General features: G+C 42.8%; 2 protein-coding genes across 2 annotated transcripts in view; one reads left to right on the forward strand and one right to left on the reverse strand.

The window, feature by feature from the left end:
* The window catches only part of LOC308088274 (mediator of RNA polymerase II transcription subunit 27-like), a gene marked incomplete at both ends in the record, with an annotated part of 18,249 nt that extends 3,393 nt beyond the window's left edge, over positions 1–14,856 (forward strand). The window contains 6 exons of the mRNA XM_080432675.1: positions 5,283–5,413; positions 11,153–11,213; positions 12,029–12,136; positions 12,298–12,339; positions 12,507–12,584; positions 14,722–14,856. Of these exons, the coding sequence (XP_080288801.1) occupies positions 5,283–5,413; positions 11,153–11,213; positions 12,029–12,136; positions 12,298–12,339; positions 12,507–12,584; positions 14,722–14,856 (555 nt within the window). The remainder of the gene's footprint in view (positions 1–5,282; positions 5,414–11,152; positions 11,214–12,028; positions 12,137–12,297; positions 12,340–12,506; positions 12,585–14,721) is intronic.
* Positions 1–17,520, reverse strand: part of LOC308089526 (H-2 class II histocompatibility antigen, E-S beta chain-like) — a 130,032-nt gene that overhangs the window by 61,586 nt on the left and 50,926 nt on the right. The gene's annotated exons all lie outside the window — the stretch shown is intronic.

A 17,520-nucleotide genomic window follows, 5' to 3' on the forward strand; every position in this document is an offset into this window, starting at 1 on the left:
CGTTGTGAGCTTGTAGATCTGCTATTTTCGCAAAGAGGTTTAGGTGTAGAGGGAAAAAAGAGCAGACCAAGTAAAAAAAACTAAAACAATTTTATACAATATAGAGGGGGTCCCTGCTTCATCTCTCTCTCTCAGCTAGGGGGTCCTTGGTCTTATAAACCTTGAAGACCCCCCCCTATAGAGGACTCTGCTCTTGACCAAACAAAACATGAATGCATTGATAAGTGTCACATTGTATTCACATGGCATGTAGAGATGGACACATACCATTTAGTTCCTTCTTGACACCAGTTCCTATAACCTGCGTATCGGTCCATACAGAGTACCGACCTGATACCAGTGTGTCATTTAAACATAATCTAGGACGGTGGCTCTCAAAGTGGGGGGTCCAGTGGTTCCTTGAGGTGGGTTCCAAATGGACCCTTACAGGGTCTGTAACGTAACAGGTCCATTTGGTCCCATTTGTACACTCTCAGAGTTCTAGGGGGGTCCTTGAAATTTTGAGAAAGTTTGAGAACCACTGATCAAGGAATACATTTGAAAAAATCCATTAATAATAGTTAATGTGCATCTACAAGTTATTAAAATAATAATGTAAATGGAAGCAAAGATTTGAGTTACAAATGTTCGCTTTAAAAACATATGTTCAAAGATTTGCACAAATGATCACGATTTAAAAAGAAAATCAACGTCTTTGACTTCATTACCCAAGAGTCTCTGCAAGCATGTCTGGCGAGGACACGCTGTGATTGGCCAGTCTTCACTTTGACTGGCAGTTCTGCCTTAGATGAAACTCATTGTCTCCCCTATATATAGTAATACAGTCAAGCCCCTAGCAGGGACCCCCTGATTCTATACATAGTAATACAGTCAAGCCCCTAGCAGGGACCCCCTGAGTCTATACATAGTAATACAGTCAAGCCCCTAGCAGGGACCCCCTGAGTCTATACATAGTAATACAGTCAAGCCCCTAGCAGGGACCCCCTGATTCTATACATAGTAATACAGTCAAGCCCCTAGCAGGGACCCCCTGAGTCTATACATAGTAATACAGTCAAGCCCCTAGCAGGGACCCCCTGAGTCTATACATAGTAATACAGTCAAGCCCCTAGCAGGGACCCCCTGAGTCTATACATAGTAATACAGTCAAGCCCCTAGCAGGGACCCCCTGAGTCTATACATAGTAATACAGTCAAGCCCCTAGCAGGTGTGGTATCTGAACAGTATGCAAGTAAAACCCTCATAACATAATGTACAAATCTAAAACCATATGTTAGCAGTACTGGGATCACAAGTCCACTTTGGCCTGTGCACAGGAGAGCTTATTCAGAGGTGGCTGATGGGCCTAGCCAGGTGGGGGTGGAATTAGCATTACCAATTGGGGAGACAGAAGTCTCCACATTGTCTCCACTCCCTTCCTCCAGGCACTTGAATGATCAAAGAAGTTGAACAGTCAACAGCTGGTGGGGGGATTCTCTGCCACCCAACCACCTGTGTTCTAAATGTAAATGTGAAATACAGGGCATAAAAGTAAACTGTAATGTGACTTTAGGAGGACACTCTCACAAGCCGTGAGGCTGGAGGGTGGACAGGGGCTCTGCTCCTGGCTGCTCCTCTGAATGCTGGTTGTTTGTTGCTGACTCTGAATAAACACACTGGAGATTCTAGAACCTGGAAACCCTGACGTCTGTCGTCTGTCTGCTTCTCTTCTCCTCCATATTATTACATCTAAAGCCTGCTATTACGCGGTCTAATGCCTCATCAGATACGACATTTGGCGAACCAGCGGCTATTGTTGCTTTCCTTACCGAAGGCGCTTTAGAGAAGAACCTGTGTATTTTGAGGTGGCCGCAGCAGCGGGCCTGTGCGGAGGATCGGACCCGTGGAGGTCTTCCTACGGCGAGGAGGCCCACCGCGGAGCAGACCATGGAGGCTTCAGGGCGACCTACGATGTATGCCTTGCGACGGCGACGTTGTGATGACTGCGCGGCCGCTCGTGACCAGATCTAGGACGGCTGGACGACTCATCTGGCTGCGCAACATATCTTCTGCGATCGCTAGAAGGGCGCGCTGCGGTGCGGACGGCAGTGCGGAGAAATTGGTGTGTCGAATTTCTTCGTGGCGGGTATGTTGTGGGGAGAGGACAGCGGGTGCCGGCAGAGTGGAGGACTTGCGATGATGGGGTTCTTCGTGGAGAGTGTGGTAACACATCTTCAGCGATCGCAAGTGGAGCGCTCTGTTGTTAGAATGCAGCTATCTGTTGGGAAATCTGGGTACGGCGTTGGTGCGCTTGGCTGGGAGACGGCGGTGCGGAAAACTTTCTGTGTCAAAGTTGTCCGTGGGGGGTGGAGAGGTGAGCATGGAGAGAGGCTATCTTTTTTGGCTGGAACAATGGAACCATCTGGACCTGCGCTCGGCTATTCTGCTGGGTGCGTGGACATTAAGGTAGAGACTACAACAGCAGCATTATCGGAGGGAACACTGAACATTCGGGACGAGAGGTTGTATTTTAGTGATAAAGTGATTTAAACACGGAGCGTTATTTTTGTTGCCGTGCGTAAAAGTGTGATGTGAGGATTTAGTTGTTACACTCTCTGGTCGCTTGTATTTAATGTGAGTTTACTTTTTGTTTTATTATTTCATTGAAGAAACACTTTCTTCTGTTATCAATGTAGGCATCTCCGTTGAGTTATCATGTGTAGTTAATAGGAGTACTCGAAAGGTTCTATCTTTGGTTACAAGTTTGGTGCTCGGCGTGGGGGGACAATGGTAGGGAGAAGTGCATCTTTAGTGTAATTTATATTTCAATTGTATTCTGTCAGCACTCAAAGTTTGTTTGCTGTGTAATATTTTATCCTAGGGTTAAAGACAACAGAGAGACCTGCGCACTAATTGAATGAGAATGCATTTTGACTGGTGTTTTTATTTTCGAGACATGGTTATGATGAAGTGAAGAAGTGGTATAAAGAGAAAGTTCAGCACCGTATTGATGTATTTTCTGTGAATAAGGTTTTATTTTGAAATTTAAGGTAAATCACTGTATGACCATTATGTAATTTTGATGCTTGTATCTAAGTTGTTTTGTCTGATGTGATGTTTGATGTTAATTCTTCCTAAATGTCCTTTGTTTAAGTTTCAGCCATTGATTGGTCTTGGGGGGTGTAGGTGTAGCAGGATGTTGTTTTTTTTATGTTTTTCTTGCAAACTGTTTTATTTAATATACCTGGTTGCGAAAGAAGTTTAATTCTTTCGTGGGGGGAATAGTTGTGTGGTATCTGAACAGTATGCAAGTAAAACCCTCATAACATAATGTACAAATCTAAAACCATATGTTAGCAGTACTGGGATCACAAGTCCACTTTGGCCTGTGCACAGGAGAGCTTATTCAGAGGTGGCTGATGGGCCTAGCCAGGTGGGGGTGGAATTAGCATTACCAATTGGGGAGACAGAAGTCTCCACATTGTCTCCACTCCCTTCCTCCAGGCACTTGAATGATCAAAGAAGTTGAACAGTCAACAGCTGGTGGGGGGATTCTCTGCCACCCAACCACCTGTGTTCTAAATGTAAATGTGAAATACAGGGCATAAAAGTAAACTGTAATGTGACTTTAGGAGGACACTCTCACAAGCCGTGAGGCTGGAGGGTGGACAGGGGCTCTGCTCCTGGCTGCTCCTCTGAATGCTGGTTGTTTGTTGCTGACTCTGAATAAACACACTGGAGATTCTAGAACCTGGAAACCCTGACGTCCGTCTCTGTCTCTTCTCCTCCACTTCTTATAACAACTACAAGCCTGCTAACACGCGGTCTGATGCCTCATAATATACGACACAGGGACCCCCTGAGTCTATACATAGTAATACAGTCAAGCCCCTAGCAGGGACCCCCTGAGTCTATACATAGTAATACAGTCAAGCCCCTAGCAGGGACCCCCTGAGTCTATACATTTATGGAAGGATGTTTGTTATTTCATAAACATGTAACTTTATGCTATATAGTTGTTAAAAGGTTACATAGTCAGGCTTTAAATCGTTTTGTTTGATTGTGTTAACAGTTACACTCCTACTGCGAGTAACTGCAAACAACCACACACATTCATACTGTACATGTTACTGTACATGTTACTGTACATGTTACTGTACATGCAGTGGTTATTTTAGTCCACAGCACGAACTCCATGTGTTCGTCACAGAAAAATAACCGATCTACAAACTCTGTAGATGTGTATTTTTGGTACAGAACAGCAGGGTTCAAAGGTTAAGCATTAGTTGAGTTGAACTGATGTCAACGTCTTCAACCTGGTTTACCAGACACATGTCATACCAAATATAACCACTTGGTGTCACACTTGACTCAGGAATATAATAGAGGCATGAATAGGAACCAACAGAGAACCACATCATGATTTAACCCATTAAGACCAGGAACACATGGGGGTCCGCTGACAAATACATATAATTTTGGGGGTTATTTTGATTTGAACTGTTTGGTTGCTACTATGTCTATGAAATTAATTCAAGGACCCCAACGGAAACAAGTCCGCAATTACTTTTTTGGTCGGACCTTTTAGACAAAAGTATTATAAATGTAACTGTGTTGTTTTACATTCTTTTGCCTAATCAAAAATTCAATCAATCAATCAATCAATCAATCAATCAATCTTTGACATGAAAAAGTTTGAGAACCACTGATATTATGCAACATATGTTCTAAAAAACAAAAACTGTTAGGATTTAAAAGACATTTGTAGAATCCTCAGAAGCAAAGATTTGAGTTACAAATGTGCGCTTAATAATAAATAAAAAAATCAAAGATTTGCACAAATGTTATGATTTTTGAATAGCCAAAGTTTAAAATATGGTTAAAGTGGTTGAAATGAGTGTGACACTGTATTTACACATTTAGCTGGGGACCCCCCCAACATTCTGACATTTACATGACCATTACTTGTCACACAATTAACGATGTATGTTGAATTATGGAACATAATTATGTATAAAAATGACATTTATGTTTGGCTTTGAGGCTTTGAAGTCGCACAGGTGCAGATATGACAAATAACCTAAATATACAAAGAAATTACTTTATACTTAAAAAACAACAACATGAATAGTGGAAATATGCCACGCGTTGTGAGCTTGTAGATCTGCTAGTTCCACTATTTTTTTAAATGAAAAAAAATCAACAAGGAAAAGATTATGACGATTATGCAAAAAATATATAATAATTGTGACGGCTCCTAATCAAGCACAGAGGTGAAAGTTTATATTTGAATACATTTCCAGCTCCAGTACCACGCTGGCCTCGCCTCCAGTTTGTTGAACCAGCAGTCACTCAAACGATCGGCCAATCAGATGGGAGCGTCGGCCAAGAGACGTCCCAAAGTCCAGCCCAGTACTCTGGTTCTGCCTCCTCAGTAAGTACTGCTGTTTTTATGATTGATTTGAATACTTTATTAACTCTTTCACTGCCAGACTTATTTCTGGCAAAACCACTGCCAGCGATATTTGGATTTTCTTACCTTTTCAAGTCGTCACAGAATATTTATCTCCAGTATGATCCATCCCCCCAGCCAGCACGCCCACGTGGGTCCCATATGGGCTCAAGGTGGGCTAAACCATATGGGCCCCATGTCGGCATGTCAGCGGGATCCACTTGGGTCCCATCTGGGATGCCCATGTGGGCCTTACGTGGGTACTACCTGGGCCCCACATGGGCCCCATGTGGGCTTTAGGTGGGTTCTACCTGGGCCCCACGTGGGCCCCATTTGGGCTTTAGGTGGGTACTACCTGGGCCCCACATGGGCCCCATGTGGGCTTTAGGTGGGTACTACCTGGGCCCCACATGGGCCCCATGTGGGCTTTAGGTGGGTTCTACCTGGGCCCCATGTGGGCTTTAGCTGGGTACTACCTGGGCCCCACATGGGCCCCATGTGGGCTTTAGGTGGGTACTACCTGGGCCCCACATGGGCCCCAACTAGGCATGTCTATATGGGACCGAGGTGGGTCCCAACTGGGATGCCCATGTGGGCTTTAGGTGGGTTCTACCTGGGCCCCACGTGGGCCCCAACTAGGCAAGTCTATATGGGACCGAGGTGGGTCCAAACTGGGATGTAGGTGGGCTTTAGGTGGGTTCCACCGGGGCCCTAGGTGGGTCCCATATGGTTTAAAGGTGGGCTAAACCATATGGGCCCCATGTCGGCATGTCAGCGGGATCCACTTGGGTCCCATCTGGGATGCCCATGTGGGCTTTAGGTGGGTACTACCTGGGCCCCACATGGGCCCCATGTGGGCTTTAGGTGGGTTCTACCTGGGCCCCACGTGGGCCCCAACTAGGCAAGTCTATATGGGACCGAGGTGGGTCCCAACTGGGATGCCCATGTGGGCTTTAGGTGGGTTCTACCTGGGCCCCAGGTGGGCCCCAACTAGGCAAGTCTATATGGGACCAAGGTGGGTCCTAACTGAGTTTGTTTGTGCAATGGTTCCTTTGATTTCCAACGTGGGTCCTAATAAGATTTAAATATAAATAAAATAGATTAAGCAGCAAACATGAACCGTGTTAATTCTTGTAAGCACACCTAAAGTAAAAATTGGGTATAAGATTTTACACGTCTTCAGTTTTACCAGGATGAAAATAGACAATATATATTTTGACAAATTTATTAAAAACAATATTACAAGATAATGAAAATACAATGACAATAAAGAGAGATGGCACACACATCAAATGTGCAAGTGTACATACAGTATATACATAAAATCACAAAAATGCAAAATAATATTCCGACAATGCTCCACAGAGACTATTAACAGAACAAAGTATAAGAATAAAAATGGTCCAAAAAATAAATAAATAGTGTATAAGAGGTGCATCAAAAACTTCCATTGTCCATGTAACAGGGCAGAGGGATTCTGAGATCCAGTTTCATGTTGCAGATTAATCTGGGCCCTCTGTGTGCCTGGGTGTCTCTTGAGCCTTTCTGTTTAAATCCCCAGTATCCCCAAGCATTGTGCTGCTAAGGGGAGAGAAAGAGAGACAGAGACATTGTCTACTGGGGTGGTGCATCATCCAGTTGTGGAAGCTGTCTCTGAGCTCAAACTTTGTTTCCACCTCTATCACGAGCCCCGGTGAACCACTTGGAGAGCCTCCTCTCTGCATCCTTCAGTCCTCCTAATAGAAATGACAAGAAGCCAACTGTTAGAAATTATAGAATTATGAAACTTTCCATTACTGTATATGCTGTGGCATGCCTTCTACTGGTATACAACAAATGTGTTGCCAAATTACATTTAAAGTTAGACAGATAAAGGAAAATTAAATACCCAAACTTACAAACATAAAGAAGCAGGTCTCTGAACTTCCTCTTGCCGTTAGGCACAAAAAGGTTGAACTGGAGTGCCAAATCATGTGAGAGGAGGTACGACATTGGTAGCATCATCCAGTGAAGAGCCTCCGATATCTCCAACCATGGCAACTTTAGCCTGGACAAAACAATCATTGGCATCTACAAGAAAAAAAAAATTCAAAATGTTAAACTTTAAACGTAAACCATATAATGACCGGTGTTCCCAGGGGTCTATACTTGGGCCCCTCCAGAACTATTTGAACCAACCTATATATATATATATAATACTTGTAAAGGTTTCAGCTAATGCCTTGGCTAGCATACTATAATGATTCACCAAGACAAGCAGGAAGAATGCCTAAACTGAGCAGCATAAAACAGCATGAAAATAAAGTTTAGCTTGAGAACAGAGTAATGCACAATCTACTACTTAAAGAGATCAGTACAGCATTTAAATATTTACTTACTTAGTTATGAAAGCAGAAATAAATCCATCACAAGGCAATCCTCCTCTCTGCTTTGCTGTTTGCTCCTTGATTCCTTTGTCAGTTTAAATTTGAATTTAGTGGGCAAAAAGAGGGGGCCTTTAGGACCCAAAGCAAGCAGGACCTTTAGGCTGTCCTTAGAAATGCCTGAGCAAATAAACAATAAATAAATAACAATAAAATACTAACTGAAAACTTAATACATTGGCCTTGCCTGTCTCAAGTATAGTGTGTAATACTGCATACAAGCAAACATCACCAGCCTTTATCAACATAACCTGTGCTGATGTAAACATTCGACTTTCTAAATGAACACCCAAGCTCTCTCTCTCACACACACACACACACAGACACACACACACACACACACACACACACACACACACACACACACACACACACACACACACACACACACACACACACACACACACACACACACACACACACACACACACACACACACACACACAGCTTCTTGTTTTCATTATGTTTAAAAAAAAGACTCTCTGTCTTTCTAAAAGGAAGAAATGTGTGTCCCCACTGCTGCCTAAGCTAAGGCTATTTTTTTTTTAACTTGTCTGACTAATCCATATTACAATAAAAAATGAAAACTAACTTTTAAAGAAAGAAATAAACTAAACCACCAACCTCCAACCCCAGACTAGTCTGGCATGGCTTTGAAGTGATAATTTGAATACCCATTGTTTCATTGTTGCCATGTGTGGTCACAGAGAGAGACAGCTATTAACAGGCAGGCAGGGGGAGGGGATTTAGTCTGGATTTGACCAGGAGAATACAAAAATGCTTTGACTTGAAGAGGCACAAGAAAGCAGAAAGCTCTGAATCCACAAGCTTATGAACAAATTGTATTATCATTGCTCCCTATCACAAACGACACATTTATACTTTAAAAAAAGTTTTAAAACGTGAGTTGGGTAGCTTCCCCTTTAACCACTTAAACCCTTAGTAAACTTGTACTTGGTCTGCTCTTTTTTCCCCCTCTACACCAAACCTCTTTGCCAAAAATAGCCGATCTACAAGCTTGAGCTTGTAGATTGGTTTATTAGCCAGGGATCCTTTTAATGGTTACCAGTTAAACGGTTAACAGTTAAACAATTAACCTGCCATGGCCATCTCTAATAAACAAACACAAAATACTTAAAAACTTAAAAATACAATGTAATGTCCAATCTGTATGGTAGAGTATGTTCATACAATATAGCTTATACTATATTATTGGGGTGGTTGCATTTTGTCTCCCTGCTCTTCTATTGAGACATTTTGATTGTGTCAAAGGTCATGTCTCACCTAGACACAGGATCTGACACAAATTCTGACCCGATGGTCAAGATTGAAATCATCCCCTGAGCAGGCAGGCTCTATCTTAATGGTAAATATTATGTCAGCACTTGTGCAGGAAACTGGGTTAAAATCCGGGGTAGAAGAAGAAGATATAGTACAACTTAAAATGGGGTTGAATATTTTGTCCGTCTTTGTGAGCTTGTAGATTTGGCTTTTTGGCCTTAGCGTTTAGTTTGGCAGTGGTAAAACAAAAAACAAAAACAAATGTTTCTGTTTACACATTAATCGATTTATAGTGAGTGAGTGCGCGTGCGTGTGTGTGTGTTCCAACCCATGCCCAGTTAGCCCATATGTACATGCCAGTTAGCCCACATGTACACCACGTGGGAATCACATGGGCTTTCCCACTTCCAACCCATGCCGGTTAGCCCACATGCAGACCACGCAGGAACCACGTGAGCTTGCCCGCTTCCAAACCATGCCGGTTAGCCCACATGCAGCCCACGTGTGAACCACGTGGGCTAGCCCGCCTCCAACCCATGCCGGTTAGCCCACATGCAGCCCACGCGGGAACCACGTGGGCTTACCCTTCTCCAACCCATGCCGGTTAGCCCACATGCAGCCCACGCGGGAACCACGTGGGCTTGCCCGCTTCCAACCCATGCCGGTTAGCCCACATGCAGCCCACGCGGGACCCACGTAGGCTTGCCCACTTCCAACCCATGCCGGTTAGCCCACATGCAGCCCACGCGGGAACCACGTGGGCTTGCCCGCCTCCAACCCATACCGGTTAGCCCACATGCAGCCCACGTGTGAACCACGTGGGCTTGCCCGCTTCCAACCCATGCCGGTTAGCCCACATGCAGCCCACGCGGGAACCACGTGGGCTTGCCCGCCTCCAACCCATACCGGTTAGCCCACATGCAGCCCACGCGGGAACCACGTGGGCTTGCCCGCTTCCAACCCATGCCGGTTAGCCCACATGCAGCCCACGCGGGAACCACGTGGGCTTGCCCGCTTCCAACCCACGCTCAGTTAGCCCACATGCAGCCCACGCGGGAACCACGTGGGCTTGCCCGCTTCCAACCCATGCCGGTTAGCCCACATGCAGCCCACGCGGGAACCACGTGGGCTTGCCCGCCTCCAACCCATACCGGTTAGCCCACATGCAGCCCACGCGGGAACCACGTGGGCTTGCCCGCTTCCAACCCATGCCGGTTAGCCCACATGCAGCCCACGCGGGAACCACGTGGGCTTGCCCGCTTCCAACCCATGCCGGTTAGCCCACATGCAGCCCACGCGGGAACCACGTGGGCTTGCCCGCTTCCAACCCACGCCCAGTTAGCCCACATGCAGCCCACGCGGGAACCACGTGGGCTTGCCCGCTTCCAACCCATGCCGGTTAGCCCAGATGCAGCCCACGCGGGAACCACGTGGGCTTGCCCGCTTCCAACCCACGCCCAGTTAGCCCACATGCAGCCCACGCGGGAACCACGTGGGCTTGCCCGCTTCCAACCCACGCCCAGTTAGCCCACATGCAGCCCACGCGGGAACCACGTGGGCTGCCCGCTTCCAACCCACGCCCAGTTAGCCCACATGCAGCCCACGTGGGACCCTCATAATTTGCCCAGTTCAAGCCCATGCCCACTTGGTACCCAAGTAGCCCGCATTGGGCCCATATGGGTCCCACGTGGGCGTGCTGGCTGGGCCCTGATGGTTACTAATCACTGAGGGTTACACTGTGCTTCCCCTGATGGTTACTAATCACTGAGGGTTATACTGTGCTTCCCCTGATGGTTACTAATCACTGAGGGTTACACTGTGCTTCCCCTGATGGTTACTAATCACTGAGGGTTATACTGTGCTTCCCCTGATGGTTACTAATCACTGAGGGTTACACTGTGCTTCCGCCAAAAAAATAAAAAATGTCTGTGTGTGTGTGTGTGTGTGTGTGTGTGTGTGTGTGTGTGTGTGTGTGTGTGTGTAGGTATGTGGATGACGTCATCTCTCGTATTGGAAGGATGTTTCCTGACATGACCATCGAACTGTTCAGACCCAACGGAACATCGGCTGTACTGCTGGTACACACACACACACACACACACACACACACACGCAATGTTTAAAAGTGCTCTATTTCAGTTTTTATTTTTTTATACAATTCTGCAATTCACTTTTGAGATTTTCAAGTTGACCAGGATCTTTACTGCTGTAAAGTGTTGTAAAGTGTTGTAAAGTGTTGTAAAGTGTTGTTTTTCTACCAGGTGACTCTAGGTAAAATGTTGTAATTATGTTAAACTTGACCAGTGTTGCCATGTCTGCTTATTATAAGTGACTTTGGGCTTGTTTTTCTGTAAAGTTGCTAGTAAATATTGGTAGTTGTGGGTTGTTTTTTTTGGGCTTGTTTCCTAATGTTGTTTAAACCAGTGGTTTTCAAACATTCTCATGTCAACGTGGGGTTGAAGTTCTCAGTCGCCTCGACTGATTTCAGTCATTTGGATTCTATATAAGCCAGCAGCATGTCTTCTATGGAAGCCAAAATAGCCGTTCATTGTTTACCTGTGATCTTAGTTTACTGAGACAATGCACTGTCTCTCTACATTCTATGTATGTGTTTACCTTGTTTGTTGTAAGTCACTCTGGATAAAGAGTGTCTGATAAATGCATGCTGTTTCTCTGCCAGGTGACTCTGGGTAAGGTGCTGTAAAGTGTTGTAAAGTGTTGCAAAATGATGTAAAACTGTTTCTCTGCCAGGTGACTCTGGGTAAGGTGCTGTAAAGTGTTGTAAAGTGTTGCAAAATGATGTAAAACTGTTTCTCTGCCAGGTGACTCTGGGTAAGGTGCTGTAAAGTGTTGTAAAGTATTGCAAAATGATGTAAAACTGTTTCTCTGCCAGGTGACTCTGGGTAAGGTGTTGAAGGCCATCGTTGTGATGAGGTCGTTGTTCATCGACAGAACCATCGTCAGAGGATACAATGAGAACGTTTACTCTGATGACGGAAAGGTACCTGTCTGTCTGTCTGTCTGTCTGTCTGTCTGTCTGTCTGTCTGTCTGTCTGTCTGTCTGTCTGTCTGTCTGTCTGTCTGCCTGCTGCCTGTAACCATAGCAATTGGCAGAGGTTATCTGATCTCCATGGTAACGTGTGTCTGCCTGTCTCTTCTCAGCTTGACATCTGGTCCAAATCTCAACATCTGGTGTTCCAGAAGGTACACACACACACACACACACACACACACACACACACACACACACACACACACACACACACACACACACAATGAAAAATCTACAAGCAAAATAATCTAAATGTTTTTGAGGTGAATGGTTCAGAATATGATCATCTCTCAGTGAAATGTGTTTGTGTTGTTGCTAGGTTACGGACCACGCTACCACAGCTCTCCTCCACTACCAGCTGCCCCAGATGCCTGATGTGGTGGTCCGCTCCTTCATGGTGGGTTATCAATACTGTTATCAATACTACTGATCAGTTATCATTCATTCTGATGTGGTGGTCCGCTCCTTCATGGTGGGTTATCAATACTGTTATCACTACTGTTATCAATACTGTTATCAATAGTGTTATCAATACTGTTATCAATACTGCTATCAATACTGTTATCAATACTGCTATCAATACTGTTATCAATACTGTTATCAATAGTGTTATCAATAGTGTTATCAATACCGCTATCAATAGTGTTATCAATAGTGCTATCAATAGTGCTATCAATACTGTTATCAATACTGTTATCAATAGTGTTATCAATACTGTTATCAATACTGTTATCAATAGTGTTATCAATACTGCTATCAATACTGTTATCAATACTGTTATCAATACTGTTATCAATAGTGTTATCAATACTGCTATCAATACTGTTATCAATACTGTTATCAATACTGCTATCAATACTGTTATCAATACTGCTATCAATACTGTTATCAATACTGTTATCAATAGTGTTATCAATACTGTTATTAATAGTGTTATCAATAGTGTTATCAATAGTGTTATCAATACTGTTATCAATAGTGTTATCAATAGTGTTATCAATACTGTTATCAATAGTGCTATCAATACTGTTATCTATAGTGTTATCAATACTGTTATCTATAGTGCTATCAATACTGTTATCTATAGTGTTATCAATACTGTTATCAATAGTGTTATCAATACTGTTATCAATAGTGTTATCAATAGTGTTATCAATACTGTTATCAATAGTGCTATCAATACTGTTATCTATAGTGTTATCAATACTGTTATCAATAGTGCTATCAATACTGTTATCTATAGTGTTATCAATACTGTTATCAATAGTGCTATCAATACTGTTATCTATAGTGCTATCAATACTGTTATCAATAGTGTTATCAATAGTGTTATCAATAGTGTTATCAATACTGTTATCAATAGTGTTATCAATAGTGCTATCAATACTGTTATCTATAGTGTTATCAATACTGTTATCTATAGTGCTATCAATACTGTTATCTATAGTGTTATCAATACTGTTATCAATAGTGTTATCAATACTGTTATCAATAGTGTTATCAATAGTGTTATCAATACTGTTATCAATAGTGCTATCAATACTGTTATCTATAGTGTTATCAATACTGTTATCAATAGTGCTATCAATACTGTTATCTATAGTGTTATCAATACTGTTATCAATAGTGCTATCAATACTGTTATCTATAGTGCTATCAATACTGTTATCAATAGTGTTATCAATACTGTTATCAATAGTGTTATCAATACTGTTATCAATAGTGTTATCAATACTGTTATTAATAGTGTTATCAATACTGTTATTAATAGTGTTATCAATAGTGTTATCAATAGTGTTATCAATAGTGTTATCAATACTGTTATCAATAGTGCTATCAATACTGTTATCTATAGTGTTATCAATACTGTTATCAATAGTGCTATCAATACTGTTATCTATAGTGTTATCAATACTGTTATCAATAGTGTTATCAATACTGTTATCAATAGTGTTATCAATAGTGTTATCAATACTGTTATCAATAGTGCTATCAATACTGTTATCTATAGTGTTATCAATACTGTTATCAATAGTGCTATCAATACTGTTATCTATAGTGCTATCAATACTGTTATCAATAGTGTTATCAATAGTGTTATCAATACTGTTATCAATAGTGTTATCAATACTGTTATTAATAGTGTTATCAATACTGTTATTAATAGTGTTATCAATAATGTTATCAATAGTGTTATCAATAGTGTTATCAATACTGTTATCAATAGTGCTATCAATAGTGCTATCAATACTGTTATCTATAGTGTTATCAATACTGTTATCAATAGTGCTATCAATACTGTTATCAATAGTGTTATCAATAGTGTTATCAATACTGTTATCAATACTGTTATCAATACTGTTATCAATAGTGTTATCAATAGTGTTATCAATAGTGTTATCAATAGTGTTATCAATAGTCTTATCAATACTGTCATCAATAGTGCTGATGTGATGATGATGACAGTGTGACGTGTTGTGAACATGTAGAGAACTTTAACTCATATGTAATATTGTGTATATGTTGTGTGTTAGACGTGGCTGAGGTCGTACATCAAGTTGTTCCAGGGCTCCTGTCAGCGCTGTGGGCGTTTCCTTCAGGATGGACTTCCTCCAACATGGAGAGACTTTAGGACCCTGGAGGCTTTCCATGAGACCTGCCGCATGTAGACTGACTGTTTCTTTACTGACTGTTTATCTACTGACTGTTTCTTTACTGACTGTTTCTTTACTGACTGTTTATCTACTGACTGTTTATCTACTGACTGTTTCTTTACTGACTGACTGTTTATCTACTGACTGTTTCTTTACTGACTGTTTCTTTACTGACTGACTGTTTATCTACTGACTGTTTCTTTACTGACTGTTTATCTACTGACTGTTTCTTTACTGACTGACTGTTTATCTACTGACTGTTTATCTACTGACTGTTGTTTTACTGACTGGATGACTCACTGGAGACAGACTGAGGACGGACAGACAGACAGACTGAGGACAGACAGACAGACAGACAGACAGACAGACAGACAGACAGACAGAGAGGCAGACAGACAGACAGACAGACAGACAGACAGACAGTGAAGATCCAATCAATCACCAATTTACTCTGTTGAATTTAGCTCTGTTTTGTTTACATACATTTTATATGAATAAAGTTTGTTTTGAATGTCAAGCTGATAAAAGGTTCAAGTGTTTTGTAACAGAGGAGAGGAGAGGAGAGGGGAGGGGAGGGGAGGGGAGGGGAGGAGAGGAGAGGAGAGGAGAGGAGAGGAGAGGAGAGGAGAGGAGAGGAGAGGAGAGGAGAGGAGAGGAGAGGGGAGGGTAGAGGACCAACACACTGGCCCTCATTTATCAACGCGGTGCAGACCAAATAATGGGCGTATGGCGAGATCACAGCAACTTTCAGCATTTATCAATGTATCCTGACTTTCATTTCAGCGTACCGCACGCTCAGATCTCACGTCAGGTCGGAGGCAGTTGTTGTCTTTGGCTAAACCCGTTTGTTCCATTGTAGACATGTGGATCAGCATTGTCTCACCATCTGACAGGCATCTGAACACATGTATCCACTCCAACATGTATAATCTAACACACTCATAAATAATCCCTGTGAAAATATAACATTTTATAAACTAATTTAAACAAACTGCTTTAACAGTCATTCAGATAAGATTGCAGATCTGGCTGCATTGGCTATTTGAAAATGGCAGATCTACAAGCTCACAACACGTCGCATCGCCAGGCGTTGTGAAGCCTACATGACTGCTTTATTTTAGTGTAACTCGAACGCACACTGCTCGGTATGGGTTAAATAAATTAATATACAAAAACATATTCCATTCATGGCCAGTGTTTCCCCTAGCCAGAAGCTGAAGGTGTGGGGCAGGACTGCACAAAATGTTCTCAAAATGCATATTTATGCTCAAACACGAAGTCTTACATCTTATATAGTACATGTGCACAGTAATAATCTGTATAGTTTACATATGAATTGTCTCCAGATTTAGGAAAATATACTGCCTGAGAGCATTTGAGCATTATATCAATGCATTTTTTTAATGTATTTTTTACAGAAAAAATCATACTGTAGCGGTCTGATTTAAGGGGTGGTGGCCCACCACTGCTTAATGCATTCAGGGGAAACACTGATGGTGATGTGATTGGTATCATAATCTGTCATTCATGTAGGCTACTAGCCTACTTACATGAAAGACAGTTCGGCTTGCAAGTAGTTAGGTTTGTGCGTGTGTGTGTGTGTGTGTGTGTGTGTGTGTGTGTGTGTGTGTGACTTGACAGGCAGCCAGGCGGGCGGGGGAAACCATTTCTTATTGGCTTTCCAATGTTTGGTCGTATTCTGGTTCTTCATGTCGTAAAATCGGGGCGTTTCGGGGATATTTGAAGGCGTGTTATTTAAATGACGCTCGGTTTCAGCCATCAGATTTATCAAAGCTCCGACCAAATGTACGCTAGGATTGGCTGTATAGGATCGCTTGATAAATGTCACGGCGAAATATAGGCAAAAATATAAGCCGTTTTTTACACTCCATTGATAAATGAGGGCCACTGTCCTCAAATATAAGAATACAAGTTTAATGGGAATATAACAACGTTTCGGTCTATTAGAGCCAGTGGTTCTCAACCTGTGGGCCAGGTCCTCAGATGACAGTGAAGTGACAATTTAAGGACTTTTAAGACCTTTTGAATACCTCCAAAAAGAGGAGAGAGAAAACGAAAAAGACCATTAATGCATCAAAAGTAATCAACAAACTATACTATAACAAGACATGAGTAGTCATGTATACCACCTTGCTTTCAGACCCCCCCCCCCCCCCCCCCCCCCCGGTCTAAAGTCGGCGAAAATGTTCTCTGTCTGTCTGCCTACAACACAGAGGAGGTGTAAAGTAACTAAGTACATTGACTCAAGTACTGTATAAGCGGGCGTCTGTTGTCCATCAACAACACAGCCGGCGATAGGAAATAGGAAAACGCCGTTCGCGTAAAGTAACTAAGTACATTGACTAAGTACTAAGTACTTTTCTTTAATTTTGTCCTATATATTACTATTACTCTGTGCCACGGTGATTCGAACCGACGGCAGGCGTGTGTAGTAGGCATAGAGGCAAGTACCCCTAGAGGCGAGAGGCGTGTCTAATACCATAGCTTGGGACGACGACACCGCCCGTTCAGAGTATGGGAAAGTGGGAAAGTATCCCCATTGGCTTAAAGGACAGCCAATGATTGAAAACATGTCGCGAATATGTCGAACACATGGATGACTAGTAGGTCAGTCTCTTCTAAGACCAGCATGCTTTGCAAGCTGGTAAAAACTGGTCA

This window comes from Gymnoscopelus braueri (assembly GCF_963280865.1).
Source record: "Gymnoscopelus braueri genome assembly, chromosome: 7".
Taxonomy (NCBI): Eukaryota; Metazoa; Chordata; class Actinopteri; order Myctophiformes; family Myctophidae; genus Gymnoscopelus; species Gymnoscopelus braueri.